The sequence below is a fragment of the Macaca mulatta genome, chromosome 14, assembly GCF_049350105.2.
Source record: "Macaca mulatta isolate MMU2019108-1 chromosome 14, T2T-MMU8v2.0, whole genome shotgun sequence".
Classification (NCBI taxonomy): Eukaryota; Metazoa; Chordata; class Mammalia; order Primates; family Cercopithecidae; genus Macaca; species Macaca mulatta.
In genome coordinates this window covers 44,482,922-44,498,370 of record NC_133419.1, presented here as the reverse complement: position 1 = coordinate 44,498,370, position 15,449 = coordinate 44,482,922, and the positions used below count along the sequence as shown (strand labels likewise).

Here is a 15,449-nt window from a genome sequence, read left to right as displayed (position 1 = left end):
CTCTGGAATGCCCTTGGCCAAGAGAAGGAGGTTCATTCAGATGGTTGGGGGCCTTAGAACTTTATTTTTGGTTTGCAAGAGTTAGTAGCCCTGTAGTATATAGCCTAGGATTAAGGTATCCTTTAGAAAAGCTACTTAGGGTATCAAAGCCTTAAATTTCTCGTAGGTCATATGAACAGGTGATCTGGTCCTAGATAAGTAGTTCTTATGATAAGTATCAAAATGACCTCAGACAGTTTTCAAAATAGTCATGACTGTTCTTTCAACCTCTTCCAAAATTCTGATGTATACCCTAAATTAAAAACTAACGCCCTACATGATCTTCATAGATCCTAATTGTGCTCAAAATTATGTGGTTCAATATTGTATAATTCATAGTTTTCAATAATTTGATGCTTTAAAATATTTATTGTGTTTACTATGTGAAATCTACTACAATAGGAACTTCAGGGGATACGAAGATGAAAATCTATTATCTTTGCGTTCATGGTGTTTGTAATATAATCTAGTAATTCTGTTGGGTTTTGTTCAGTTCCAAATCAGTGAGATTTTACTCTGTTTATATATGAGTTGGATGCAATAATTTTAACCATTGTGAACTTTTAATGAGTAAACCCTCTTGCTCCAAAAGAAGCAAATTGTTGACAATAGAGCAGAATTTTTCAAAGTGAGGTCCTTTTACCATTCATCAGAATCATCTGGAAGAGGTTTTTTTTAAAAAATTAAGATTCCTGGGCCCACTCCAATCCTACTGAAACAGGATCCTTTGGGTTGACACAAGAATCTGAATGTTAAGCAGATACTCAAGGTGATTCTCAGAAACTAGAAGTTTGAGAAACACTGCCAAGATGAATAATATGGCAAAAACCATAGGTCTGAAAAAATGAGATCAAAATAGGTCAGCTAATACAGGCCCAGCTAGAGTTGCATTTTTCAGTTAAATGTAGATACATTTAGAGTTAAATGAGGAGAAATAATAAAAATTTTGTCTTTTTATGCCATATCGCCTTTGGGGGAAGTTGTAGTGCTTGAAGGCACATTTTCATCTGTGGAAATCCTCATAGATTATATATATATATATATATACACACACACACACACACACACACACACACTTTTTTCTTTTTTTGAGAAGAATAAAGCTGATTGAGCTCCTTTGTAGTTTTATACATTATAAAATCCCTTTTGTAGTTTTATGAAGAAAACTACATGCTTAGCAAATGCTTCTTTTATCAGCAAATGTCCTGGCAATAAATTGTCCATATAGCAATTTAATACCAGATCTTCTGATTCTTATTCTGGGGAAGGTGCTGTGATATACATAAATGTGTGTAGTCACATGCATACACACACATGCACTCAGACATCTTTAGATTATAAGTGGTATCTGTAGGGTATCACCGCTTTTCTTTTAATCCAGCATTGACTTAGAACCATTCAAATAAATTAACATTCCCATCTTGATTCATTTGGTAGGAACAAATTTTCATGCCAGTATGTGGGCTCACCTCTATGACCTTTTCTCATAAAAAATACCAAGTGCTTTGGGTTTTTGTGTTAATGAGCATTGGGAAGCTGTCAGCTTTTATTTCTGTTTTTTGTTCAAGTCAACATCATTGACCTTCACCTAATCTATAACAGACACACACAGGTACCAGAGATTAAAAGTGGAAAGACAGGTAAGTAAGGAGAGATGCAGACAGAAGAAAGGTATGAAGGCAGGTGATTTGTAATTCATAATGTCACTAAAATGAGTAAAGTCACTTGAAAAGGAAAAGGAAAACTGCTATGTGCTGTATTTTCTTGCTTTAGGATTAGTGGGATGGGGTATTTTAAAATGAGTTTTCTGTTTGTTTTTGGAAAGATATTTAGCACCATGACATATGTGCTCCAGGTTTCTGAGTACCCTTTTCCATGATGATAAAAATAAAAATAATCTAGGGTCTTCTGATGAACACGTATGGATCCGATCCTTTTCTGTTACATATACTTCCACCAATTCTGCATCACCTAAGGTAACCAGCTGTCCTGGTTTGCCTAGGAACCTCTGTTTTAGTGCTGAAATTTTCCATGTTCCAGGAAATCTATAAGATGGAAATCTATAGTTCTGTCTGTTCACATTCTTTTATTATTATGATTATTTGAAAAGTAATGAAAGCATAGATGCCTAAAATGTGACAGTTTCAGTTTGGAGGCCTGTTTCATTGACCTAGAACATGAGTGCTGGGTGGATCTTTAGCTTTTTCACCTAGCACTTCTTTTCCAGATGAAGCAACTGGGGCTCACAGAAGTTGACTAACTTATTGCCTAAGTCTGCCCGGTTAGTTAGAGACAGATCCAGAACTTGAACCCAGGTTCCCTGACTTCTAATCCATGCTTGTCTCAAATTGCCATGTATGCTTGAAGGTGTGCTAGCCTCTCAAAGGAGTTAATTTGCTTTGAAAGACTGCATAATTTCATCCCAGAGAGAAGTTAATTCATTTAGATTGTGCTCCATTAATTGCTCCCTGGTATTCCTCTGCAAGAGATTATGAATTAATATTGAGCAGCAGTGGCAGAAACTTCTTCCCCATGGTGAGGCTGTCTTCTCTTGTAATCACAAACACTGCATCATCCTTGAAGAGGAAGAGGTTAATAAACATATCATTCTGTGGAAGAGGTGCTGTGATCCTGTTATTTCTATTAATATTTCCAATTAATATTTTTTCTTGAAATAGTAAGTCAAAAACAGCATTTGCTGATTGCCTTCTGCTGTTTAGAAGATGAGCACATAAATGTTAAATGTTACTCCCTCTGAAAGACTTTTATCACTATCTTAAGCCTATATTTTATTTATAGATTAGGCTCAATATTCTGAACCAGCTTCCACATCTTCCATCTGTTCTGTAATATCTCTGCCATCAAATCAGAAAAAAACCCTAACAACAGAATCTTGAAATTCAACTTGAAAAATTCAAAAGCCAAGTCAATATTTTCATTGAGAGATGACAGCCCTGATGACTTTCTTAAATTTGAGCTATTCTTCCAGACTGAATTACAGAATTAATAGACCACCTTTTACTCTTGTCTTAAGACTCATCAACAAAGACTCATGTTACTTGATTAGTTGAGGAGCAAGGATTGTTACGGAATTTTCCCAATGTCTAATTTTATTTCCTTGGTTAAATGAATCAGTAGAAAAATTTTAGGCTAATATGTTTCTTTTATATTTCTTCCCACTTTAAAAAAATCCTGTAAATCAGCAGTATTTAACGTTCCAGGATGATTAGTACATTAAGGAGAATTTTTATTGAATCAATGCTTTTTATTGATGTATCTTTGGTGATATAATCTATAATTGGCATTAACTAGTGGTAACTAATAGTAGCTTTCTCCACGTAAATGTCCAATTCAAGATTCCTAAAGTAGGATGCCTTAGAGTAGTTCAGTATATACTAAGGCTAGCTCACCCTTTGAATGAATCAATTTTGTTGAAAAATAATCTGACCTGCCAAGAGTATGTGATTGCATAGGGGCCATTTGAGCTGGTGACTGTAATCTTGATTGCCACCTGTCTCTTCTGTTATCAAGGGGATCATCCAAGATGGGAAGATCATCTTTATGCCGAATGGATATATAACACAGTGTCCAAATCTAAATCGCAGTAAGTAGCAACTTAAAGCATTGTGATATATAACTTGTTGATCATATCAGAGAAACACATCTGGAAAGATAGACCCAAATTGTTTACAGTGTTGACTTCCGAGGTGCTGGGGATACTGAAAGAGAACTTAATATCTACATTATATAACTCTGTGTCTTTAAAAAAATATGTATCATTTATTGGATTAATTGGTTTTCTCACTGCTTATAAAGACATACTGTAGTCTTTATAAACTTTATAAACTATGGACTGGGTAGTTTATAAAGGAAAGAGGTTTAATTGACTCACAGTTCCACATGGCTGGGGAGGCCTCACAATCATGGTGGAAGGCAAAACAGGAGCAAAGTCACATCTTACATGGTGGCAGGCAAAGAGAATGAGAGCCAAGTGAAAGGGGAAACCCCTTATAAAACCATCAGCTCTTGTGAGACTTATTCACTACCATGAGAACAGTATGGGAGTAACTGCCCTCATGATTCAATTATTTCCAACTGGGTCCCTCCCACATGTGATAATTATGGGAGCTACAATTCAAGATGAGATTTGAGTGGGGATGCAGCCAACCCGTATCATTTATTGAATTAAAATTTGAAAAGAAGAGTTAGCAGATTCTATTGGTGGATATAGAAAGATATGTTTAATATATATTTTAAAAAACTATTCATTAAGATTCTTGACCTGGATGAGAGTTTACTTTTTCTTCTTCTATGATACTTAACATTTTTTCAGTTACCTCCCTGTAAAAATGAGAATTTAATTTTAACTTTAAAGTGTCATGTTGCCTTTCTTTTTAGTTAACAGTGCCTTTTTCCTGTTCCTTTCTTTTTGCTTATTAAAATAGGAAAAGATCCAGACCTGAAATCCTCTGTGATTTCACTCAAATTTCAAAGCAATATTGACCAAAAAACCCCCAAAAAACTCTTCTACATAGTCACATATCTACTGTTTTAAAATTTTATTGCTTATATTAGCACAATATAAATATACATTTTATATTTTCTTTATTGAGCTTGCCCAACCTGCAGTGATTTCTTAAGCCTGGTACAAGGAATAATGGATTTACAAGAGCTTTTGGCCAAGATGACTGCAAAAGTAGGTATCTAAATTTCACTTGTGATGTTTCATTTCTTTTTCTGTCCTATCTGGAATTCGGAGTGATGTGTTATAATGGAAACATTTTTAGCCTTGGCATCTGCTATATGTTACTACAAAAATGTTTTATTCTTACTCAAAATAGGACTACCAATAGTAAACATAACCATTCCTGTCTTTGGTGCTATTAAGCTGTATCATAATGTTTACTTGAAAAATGTTTGGAAGCAAGAGGCAATATGTATCACTGTAGATTCTATGGGAGTGGAAAAGGAATTTGCCCATTGGCTGTTAAAGTAGTAATACTGTAAGATGATCTATGGTCAGAGCCACTGCTCTTATAAGCTAATGCATTTTGGATGTAAGAATAATTGCGCATAATCGGAAGGGGCAAAATAGCTATGGTTAGGAACAGATTACTGTCAAAGGAAGGCATTACATTCCATTTTTAATGTATAATTCATTTCAAGGCTGGTTCTGAGTTAAATAGCAAAGGAGGCCAAATTTGCCTTTCAACACCTTTGTTTTTATAATTCTGCACCTTTTCCTCCTCTCCATTCCATCATCCACTTAACAAGCATCTTTTGAGGACCTGCTGTTTGCTGGGCACTGTGTTGGGCACAAAGAGGCAATGGTGAGCAAGACATACTTTCTACCCTAGATATGTTCATATTGAGTGGCAGAGCCCAGTGTGTCAACAACTAAGGGCTTTAATATATATTCATAAAGTGTATATTCATAATGAAAAGCCTTGAGCCTTGTTGAAAAAGACACTGAAAAAATAGAAAATGTGGCTAATGCTGTTGTTATCATACCAATCAGTCGTGGACATGAGTTCCAGCCTAGGGCGAAGAAAGAATTAGGTTGGCCCTAAGAGACATTATACTCTGCCAAAGGAAGAATTTTAATAACAGTGAAAATGATACATTAATCCTATTGTACCTGCGGCTAAGACTGCTCCCTACCATTAGCCATGGCATGTGCAAAAAAATTGGTGGGTAGGTAAGCGTTTGCGAGATAAGGCTATATTTTGGACCCATGGATTGTGCTGCTGAAGACAATGTTTCTATTTCAAACTGGGTTTTTGGCTAAGCCAAGCCCCTTTTTGTCTGGAAAGGAGAGATGCATAATTTTTGTGAGAAAACGATTGAGACTGGGGCTTAGATCCGAAGCATTAGCTTTTCACTTCAGAGTATAGTGGGAATGTGAAACGCAGGTGATTATTTGCCTTCCCAGCTTGTGTCGTGGAGAGGCTTTTATTTCATATTGTCTGGAGCAGCTTGATCTCAATACTGTTAATTATATTTTAGCATGCTACCAAATTTTTGGAACAGGAAACATGCCACTCAGTCTCAGGTGACTGTGGTTCTTCATTCTCCAGCTTCGAGGACGTCATTCTTTCCCATTGCAGAGAATGTCATTTTTCTCTTTTTAGCCACACATCATCTAGGAACTACATTGAGCTCTATTCTCAAAACATTATTATATAAAATGGGCATTTGTGAGGCAGAATATATTTAATTGTGGGCAATTGCAAGCAGCAAATGGTTTAATCCACTTTCTAAACCTCCCTTTGGCACTTTGGCAGATTTTTAAGTCTGTTCCTTCCAAACCGTGTATAGAATTACAATTTGAAAACTGAGTACTTCCATCTTTGCTGCGTAATTTGAAATCTGTGATCATCTAGAATAAGCGTTGGCAAACTTTTTCTGTAAGGGACCAGCTACTAAATTTTGGGACTTGCAAGCCAAGAGGCAAAATCAGGGATATTATGTGTAGACTTAGTTCATTTAAGTATAATCATTTAAATTATAACTCTTGAAAACTATAAAAACCATTCTTAGCTTACAGGACATACAAACGTAAGTAGCGAGCGAGATTTGGTCCACTGGCCTTAGTTTGTCAACCGTTGATCTAAAAGAAACGGAAAATCAGTAATACAAGCATTTACTATGTATTAGTTATAATGCTTAAGCTTTTATATCCACTGTCACTTTAATCTTTACCACAGTCCTTTGAGCTTGCTTTAATTTATTAGTCTGCTTTACAGATGAGATGACTGAGGTCCAGGAAGGTCTGATAACTTTTCCTAAGAGAGTAGATGCAGAGCTGGGACCTGAACTCAGGTAGTTAGATCCTGAAAGTTGAATCATGACTGAGAAAGTTTATGGTTTGACAAGATAGGGTTAGGAAGAGAGATAAAAGATATAAATAGGGAGTAATATTACTCTTTCTAACCCTCTCCATCCACTGGCAGAAGGATGGAGATACTACTAAGAATGAGCAAATAAAAAGAGAGGAAAAGAGAAATGAATGTTTGATCATTTTATTGAGCTGAACTAAAGTTTTCAGATCACTCCTGTTGGGAATGAAATGTATCAACATAGAACTTGTAGTAACTTTTCAAAGAGGAAGGTTATGGCAAGGGCTAGGTCTCTTTTTTATTGTATTATTTTATTATTTTTTAAAGAATAAGGTCTCTTAATGCACCCTTTTGGCTATGAGCTGCTTGTTTTCCTTGGAAATATGTGAAAATTCTTTGACATTATCTACTTAAGTATTTTCAGACCAGATTGCTCAGAATCAGACTGCTACACCTAGGATAGGCCAGGTGAAGTCTCAGGAAAGTATTCCTTAAGGATTTTCAAGGAAGATTTTTTTTTTCCTTCTAGCTGGCGCCAAGGTCTGAACATGAAAGTTTTCTTTCTTTGCCTTGTGCAAGCCTGCTTTTTGTTCACTCTAAGACTGACGGTATCACATGTTAGTACCAAATCTTTATATAGGGGCTTCCTTTAAGGTACCCAACTTGGGAAGATACTTTTTCCCAGCTCTGTCCCCTATACCCTGTGCAACCACCAGGATAGAAGCTCAAGGGCTCCACATTTCATTGGAAATCTTCAGGATGTTGTTGTCTTTAGTGCTCACTTATTTCCTGGGATCCCTGCAGTCACTTTGTTTTGGACTCCATGACTTTCTTCCTTTTATATTAGCTCAGTGACAATTTTCAAAAGTTTTAATTTATATATTGAATACAGCAGTTTAGTTGGTTCAGTTGGTGAAGTCCTTCAGGGTATGTAGTCTGCCATCTTGGTGGAGGCAGAAATGTAACTCACTCTTTTGGCAGATGGAAGGAGATGGAGTCTGGAGATGTCAGGCAGACTTGAAGTTGAATATGGTTCCCAGATGCAAAAGGAATTCTATGGCACTAAATTTATCTGGGCCCAGTCTTTATTTTTAATTAAATAGGCCGATTGTGGCAGAATTTGGTTAATGGGGCTGGAGGTAATTTTTGGAGGTTTGATTTGAGTTGTCCAGCAGTTCTGATTAAGATGAGTAGACAGTCATATAATTCATAGTGGAGATAGAGAATGGGCTTTAAAGTCAGGCTGATAACGATTCTGAGTCTCTATTTTATAATCTCCTTGGATATTTGTAGCTTTGAATAAGTTATTCGACTTGTTTCAGCATCTGTTTCCCCATATGTAAAATGGTGACAATTATTCCTGCTCTTGTAAAGATTCTGTGAGCCCAGGTAAATGAGGTTTGTTGCATGTCACACAAGTGTCATTCATTAGTTGGTGGCTGCTGCTATTTGTACCCTTAAACCTAGAAAATATAGACAACCATGGGGGGATGATGGTTCCTTAGAGAAAATGGTCTTTAAGAAAATGCACATCTTACCCAGTGACTTGAAATCACAAAGTCTGGTAGAGCCTGTACATTGCTGTCAAGACCCTAGTCTGGGAGTCCTGGGAAACAGCAGGAAGTCCTTCCTCTTGGGTCAAGGTGGAAACCCTGGAACCCTTCCAGAGAGGAAACTCTGTGTACAAGCTGGATAGGAATTGGTAGCCAAAATCAGAACCAAACAGATGTAGATACCAGATCAGTCCAGGGGTCTGTGTAGGAGAGCTCACTGTTCCTTTTCTCCTTTTAGGGTTAGGCATGCTGGCAAGTGACTGTGCCCTTGCTTGATACAGGACAGGGGTCAGGGTAGATAAGAGCTCTGTTGAGGAATTCTGGCATTTTGGCAAAACTATACTTTTTTTAAGGCAGAGAAGAGATGGGGCTGCTACCTCAAGCAATAACCCTTTTTTGTCCTCCTCCGTTTCCCTTAGTGATCTACAAGCATCAGCCACACCCCTGGCTTACTCTGAAGGTTCTCTCAGGTGGTTTTGACATTGTGGGAACTACCTACCTGCTGGGAACATTGTGACAGGGTCGGGCTCTGTCCTGCTATCAGATCCCAACTGCACTGTAATCCCATTCTGACTTCAAGCTCAGAAAGAAGAGATACTGAAGACTGGGACTTTCTTGATTACTTCTGTTTAAATATTTGTGACAAATCTATGTATGCAAATCAAGCCACACTTGGAGTGGCATTTAAGCTTGTAACATCTTTAATTTTGAGACTTTCATTCTTTTGAGGAATTCAATAATGAATTTTCAATTAAGCTCAAATGTTTAACAATAGAAGCCTGTTTTTTCCTTTCATATAGCAAATGCCAAATAAATGTATTTCAAAGAAAAGAAACAATCCACCACACGACTAATATACTTAGATCTGTTCATTGACCTCTGACGATTAAAAAAAGGCCTCTGCTGTCTGTCTTTCATTGTGTAGAGTTAAGAATAAATGATTTGGTCCCTGGTGCTTAGATAAAGGCATAAACAAAAGGAAGACAGAATGGAGATGTAGATTTGATACCATATCTATTTTGAATCTGCAGACAATCTTAGAGAAAGTGGCAGGTAGTATAGAAATAGCTTTTGAAAATGAATGTGTATAAATCCAGCATGCTAATACCAATGACAGAAAATGTAATTCATTTTTTGATTCACAGTTGTTTGTCTCCTTTATTGCTCTTTTAGGATTTAGCAGGAGCGAAGGGGAAGGCAAGAGGTTACATGAAGCATCTTTGAAAAATTAGCTTTTTGCCTTAACATCCCTTTGCCTTTGTGTCTATTTGATGTGCTCTTATTATTACAGAGAATAGGACTTTTCAATGTTGTCAGGAAAGGCTAAAAATATTAAAAATAAAAACCACATTCAGAAGGGAAACAAAATCAGCCTTGAGAATAGCTTTTATTATATTAAAACTGACATTTTCCTTGGAATTGAGTTTTGTAGGTGAGCATAGCTCAGCTTTGTGGGACAGTGCTAGAAATTGCCACTGTTACCCTTAGGCAAGCTCCTGGATTTTAAGAAAGCTTAGATAGATGTAGAATTGCCTTTTGGGCCATTTAGTCTGTAAGAAGTTCCCTTTTTGGAGTGATACAGACACCAGAATTGTTTCAGATTTTCAGAGTAAGTCAGGAATGAGTCTTCTCACAAAGGTACACAATTCTGAGACCCTTTTAGGAGGAATGCAGATCTGGTTCAACTCTGTTGTTCAATCCAAGGCCATATATCTGTTACTGCCCTTATGTAGGAACTACTGGGGCTATAGAAATGAAGTAAAGATAAGTGAGAAGTTGTCACTTTCTTTTTATTGAGATTCCACATCTGTAGATTCAACCAACCATGGACAACAATATTTAGAAAAAAATTCCAAAAAGTTACAGAGAGTAAAACTTGAATTTTCTGTGTACCAAGTACTGCATTGAATCCATGTGAATGAATTGATGTTTAGACATTGTATTAGGTATTATAAGTTATTTAGAGATGACTTAAAGTATATAGGAGGATGTGCATATGTTATATGCAAACTATACTATTTTATATAAAGGACTTGAACATTTTCAGATTTTGGTATTGGCAAGTGGCCAAACCATATGCCATCATCCCTCAGAGTCCAAGAGTATCACCAAACTCAGAAGTGTATTTTGTCTGTTTCCTAAAGCATTGCCAAATAACTTAATTATCATAGATTCTATAAACTCTATGATTAAGCTGGAGTTTTGTTGTATTAATTTATTTATTGAGACGGAGTATCGCTCTATTGCCCAGGCTGGAGTGCACTGGCGTGGTCTTGGCCTACTGCAACCTCTGCCTCCCAGGTTCAAGAGATTCTCATGTCTCAGCCTCCAGAGCAGCTGGGATTATAGGCGCCTGCCACCACACCTGGCTTTTTTTTTTTTTTTTTTGTATTTTTAGTAGAGACAGGGTTTCACCATGTTGGCCAGGCTGGTCTCGAACTCCTGACCTTGGGTCATCTGCTCGTCTTGTCCTCCCAGTGTGAGTCACTGCACCTGGCCTGGGTTGGGGTTTTAAGTGAAACATAAATTTTTAGAAGATCATGCATATTAGAAGGAGTGATAGGAAGCTAACATTTCAGGCAGCGTCAACTCTTAGGTCTTTAGGGGCTGCTCATGGTGCATGGTGGTTGGTCTAAGATCCTACTTGTTGTTTTTTCTGCCCTTTGCTACCACCCATAAAAGGCAGACAAGGGGCAAGTTTTCTTGAGAAATTCCAAAAGCTTGGAGGAAGAGGATGAAATAAATGACAAAAACAAAGGTTAGAATTACATGTGGATTCCATTTCCAGAGAGTAGTTCTGGTATGAGTAAGTCGGAGGAATGTGTATGAAATGGAACCATAGTTAATGTAGAAAGATGGTGGAAGTCTTTCCCTAGATTTATCTATTATATTTAAAATAGTGGCTTAAAACAATCTTAGTTAGATCAAATGTTGAATTGATCTTCTGTATGGGGAAAGTACTTAAGACATGAAAGGATAAACATGATTGAGAAGGGAAAAAGAAACTCAGATAATTTTCTAGGAAATGATACTTGTTTTTCAGTCATGGTGGTCTCTATGTAAGGAAAGGGAAAGGGAGAGTAATATCACTACTAGACTGAGTTACTCTTTCATATGGATGTGACGGTAGACAGATCATATCAAAGTGCTGTATTTAGGGTTTTTTTGCACCATATTTTTGAAGGTAAACTGGAGTAGGCTGTATGAAAAGTGATCAGAAGAGAGGCTTGGAATCATATCATGAGGGGCTGTTAAGGGAAACTGGTCGTGCCAAGTGTGGTCAAGACGACAGGATAACCTCAAATGCATGAAGATTAGGTTTGCTCAGGATAGGTTACAATGAAAACCTAGGCATGGCAGGAAAAAAAAAAAATTTCACAGCCAAAACCATGAAAAATGTTTCAAACATTGAGAGCTAACTGAAAAAAGTGGCTTTCCTTGGAAGATAATACATGTTCCTCCACTGGAGATGTGCAAAGGCTAGATAATCACTTGAGGTTTCTTGTGAGGATATTCAAGATTTATAATCCCTTTCCAGCGGGAGAGTCTAAGACTCTGTGATTATTGGCAATGACTGGGTGGCCTAGAAAAATAAAAAAGGTTATTTTACAAAATTCTGATCTTACCTGGGGGTTTGGTTACTTTTCCTGACCTTCTTCTAAACACAAAAGTGAATTCCTGGGGCATTCTGTTTGGGGGATCCTCTTACAACTTTTCTTTTTTTTCTGGCCTCAGTTCTCCAGAATTTTTCATCAGACAGAAGGCAGTGACTTCCTAGTTTGTAAACCATGACATTCTAATTAGTGTGTGAAGAACATAGAGAGGATAGTGGGAGATAAATGTAAGAGCCTTGGAGTTCCTGATTAGATCGCCTGTAAACATCATAATGAGTCCTTGAGAACACATTCATTATGAGTGTTTTTGTGTGGGCTTGAATGGAAAGCACACACATTTATGAACACCCATGAGGTTCCTGAGATACAGTTTAATGTCTCATTTGGTATTCATTAGACCATGATAGCCAATATGTCTTCAATTTAGAGTGATTCCACCTTGTGTAAAAAAATAAATAAAACAAAAACCAGATAATGCTAAGAATCAGTGAACTGCTCTGAGCACTTTCTTCTCAGAAGGGTTTTTTTTCTTGTTGCTATTAGCTTTGTTAGGATGATGCAATTGAATTACAGAAATTACATTCAGTAACTCTTGCTTGCAGCTAAATTATGCAGAGACAAGACTTAGTCAATTGGAAAACTGTCATTGTGAGAAGACTTGTCAAGTGAGTGGACTGCTCTATCGAGACCAAGACTCTTGGGTAGATGGTGACCATTGCAGGAACTGCACTTGCAAAGTAAGCCTCTTTGTAAATAAATACAGTAAAAACAATTGTAAGGGGACAAGTTTGATAATTAGAGTGTAACCTGGTTCTTTAATAAATAATGTTAACTCTAAGAATTGTTAGGTTTTTACTTAGCACCCACTAGCCATATGAGCAATTGTGAAACAATGCTGGAAAAGTGTCATGTCTTACATGAATACTTGGAAATTAAAATCTGCTTTCCCTTGCCAACACACTCTAGTTTGATTTAAGATGCAATGGTTGGAGTTTGAAGGTTGGGATATAGTAGAAAGAAGGGACTCCTTTGATTTTCAAACAACCTAATGGTTATCCTTATTCACAACCAGAATAACTTTAAAAGGGGAGTTTAATTATTCTCTACATGTTTTTGTTGTCTTTTACAAAGTGTATCCATCACCTGTTTCAAATAATTGTAAGACGTTTCCTCCCTGACTCACTATCACTGTCAGGATATCCATTATTTGTATATCCCTTCATCTGTTTCAGTGAATTATAACAGCCCCCTCCAAAAATTAGTATGTAATCCCTGTCCAGTTGAAATTACTTGATAAATATCCAAAGAATGCCATTGTTTGTCTAGGAAAATACAAAACAGATTGTTAGAGCCTCAGAAATGATTGACAGGGTCTGCAAATGTGTTATTTATGTTCTTATAAAAATAGACTTTTTGTTTTCTGCATAATCTAGTTAGCATACATGGGCAGGTAGAATGAAACCAGTGATGTATTTCAGAAACGTAATTGAGGTGGTACGGGTCATTCGGGCTGGAGAAAACACTTTATTTGTGGTCCTGGAGTGGACTGGGAATTCTAATACTGCTTCTGTTTCCCCGATGAGTTTTCTAGGATGAGATCTGAATGATCTCCACAACAGGAGCTATCAAAGGATACTTCTGAGATTATGTTCCATGTGCTTCCTTCCTCAGAGTGGTGCAGTGGAATGCCGAAGGATGTCCTGTCCCCCTCTCAATTGTTCCCCAGACTCCCTCCCGGTGCACATTGCTGGCCAGTGCTGTAAGGTCTGCCGACGTAAGTACTGACTGAGGGCCAGACTGGCTGTCTGTGTTTTGAGATTTATTTATTTTCCGTGTTTTTCTGGACTCAACTCATTGACATTGATGAAATGAAACATTGGCAGTTGATGTAACATTAAATATATGGTAAGAAGAGCCACAGTATTTTAATCACTTGCAACGTGGCAGACACTTAACATGGGCTTTTTAAAAAAAAATCCTAACATCAACTGTAATTACTGTTCTTCTTTCATTCTCTGTGGAAGGAACGTGTGTTCACAGGGATTAAGTCACTTGTCCAACAAGTGGGTGAGGCTGATCTGTGAATTAACAACTCCAAAGCTCCATAGGCTTTAGTCCCCTCATTCTAAGTGATCAAGTTAAAGGCCAAATTCTGTATTTTGGCTTTCTGAGGTTTTGGCTAGATTCTCCTCTTCTTAAGGGGCCTTTGTTAGGAACTTCGGGATGAAATTCAGTTAAAATATGGAAGCTATCATTTAGAACATGTGGTATGTGCCATATACTGTGTTGGATGCTTTAAATCTACTAGCTTAGTGAATTCACACAGCAACTGTTGAGGTGGGTATTATTATTATCCCTATTTTACAGGAAGCTGAGGCTTAGGGATGTTAACTTACCAAGATCATGAGGCTGGTGAGTGGCAGAGGTGAGACAGAAAACTAGTTCTGTTGACTACAAAGCCCATAGCCTTTTTATCAATCCATATGGTCCTCTACAGAAAAGGAGAGTTCTGGTCAGAAATGTATGCTATAGATAATTTTCAAGGTCATTTATTTACCAAAAGAAACACACCAATGTCAGTAGCCTTCAAAGCACAGTGGTCTATCATTCTGCCAGGAACAGCATGTCACCTATTATGACACTGAAAGTGGGAATAGCAGTGAAAGTGGGTTGCAGCAGCCCAAATAATTGTTGAACTTTTCAAAAAGGAACTTTGTAATCTTCCTTTTTTTTATGGTTGGCACACTGCACCCATTGCTCTGGGGGATGTACTTGGAGTTGCTCTAAGGAGAAGAACTTTCTTATTTCTGTTCCAAGAACTTTTGGAAGTCATGTCTGGCAATATATGCAGCTCAGGTGTCTGGATACTGAATTATATAGTTTGATCCCATGATGGAGAGAGTTGTTGGTAGGTACAGATTATTTGGTTTCATTCTTGATATTCTTCAGCAGAAGAAGTTGAAAAACTATTAGGGGCCAAGCACGGTGGTTCATGCTTCTAATCCCAGCACTTTGGGAGGCCGAGGCGGTCGGATCACTTGAGGTCAGGAGTTTGAGACCAGCCTGGCCAACATGGCAAAATCCTCTACTAAAAATACAAAAATTAGCTGGGTGTGGTGGTGGGCACCTGTAATTCCACCTATTCTGGAGGCTGAGGCAGGAGAATTGCTCGAACCCAGGAGGCGAGGCAGAGGTTGCACTGAGCTGAGATTGTGCCACTGCACTCCAGCCTGGGCAACAGAGTGAGACTGTGTCTCAAAAACAAAAAAACAAAAAAAGCAAAAAACAAACAAACAAAAAAACAAAAAAGAAAAGCTATTAGGGATGTATTTAAAAATGTGAGATGTTTTAGTCTATCATTTAGAGTTCCTGCACAGATCTCTGAATACCATCTCTTCAAAGTT

At 37.4% G+C, this 15,449-nt stretch overlaps 1 protein-coding gene across 2 annotated transcripts in view; it reads left to right on the top strand.

Moving 5' to 3' along the window:
• Nucleotides 1-15,449, top strand: part of NELL1 (neural EGFL like 1) — a 932,437-nt gene that overhangs the window by 248,747 nt on the left and 668,241 nt on the right. For both annotated transcript variants that reach the window (XM_001092540.5, XM_001092655.5), the window contains exons 6-9: nt 3,571-3,643; nt 4,653-4,735; nt 12,648-12,782; nt 13,717-13,819. In XM_001092540.5, coding sequence (XP_001092540.1) covers nt 3,571-3,643; nt 4,653-4,735; nt 12,648-12,782; nt 13,717-13,819 — 394 coding nt within the window. The remainder of the gene's footprint in view (nt 1-3,570; nt 3,644-4,652; nt 4,736-12,647; nt 12,783-13,716; nt 13,820-15,449) is intronic.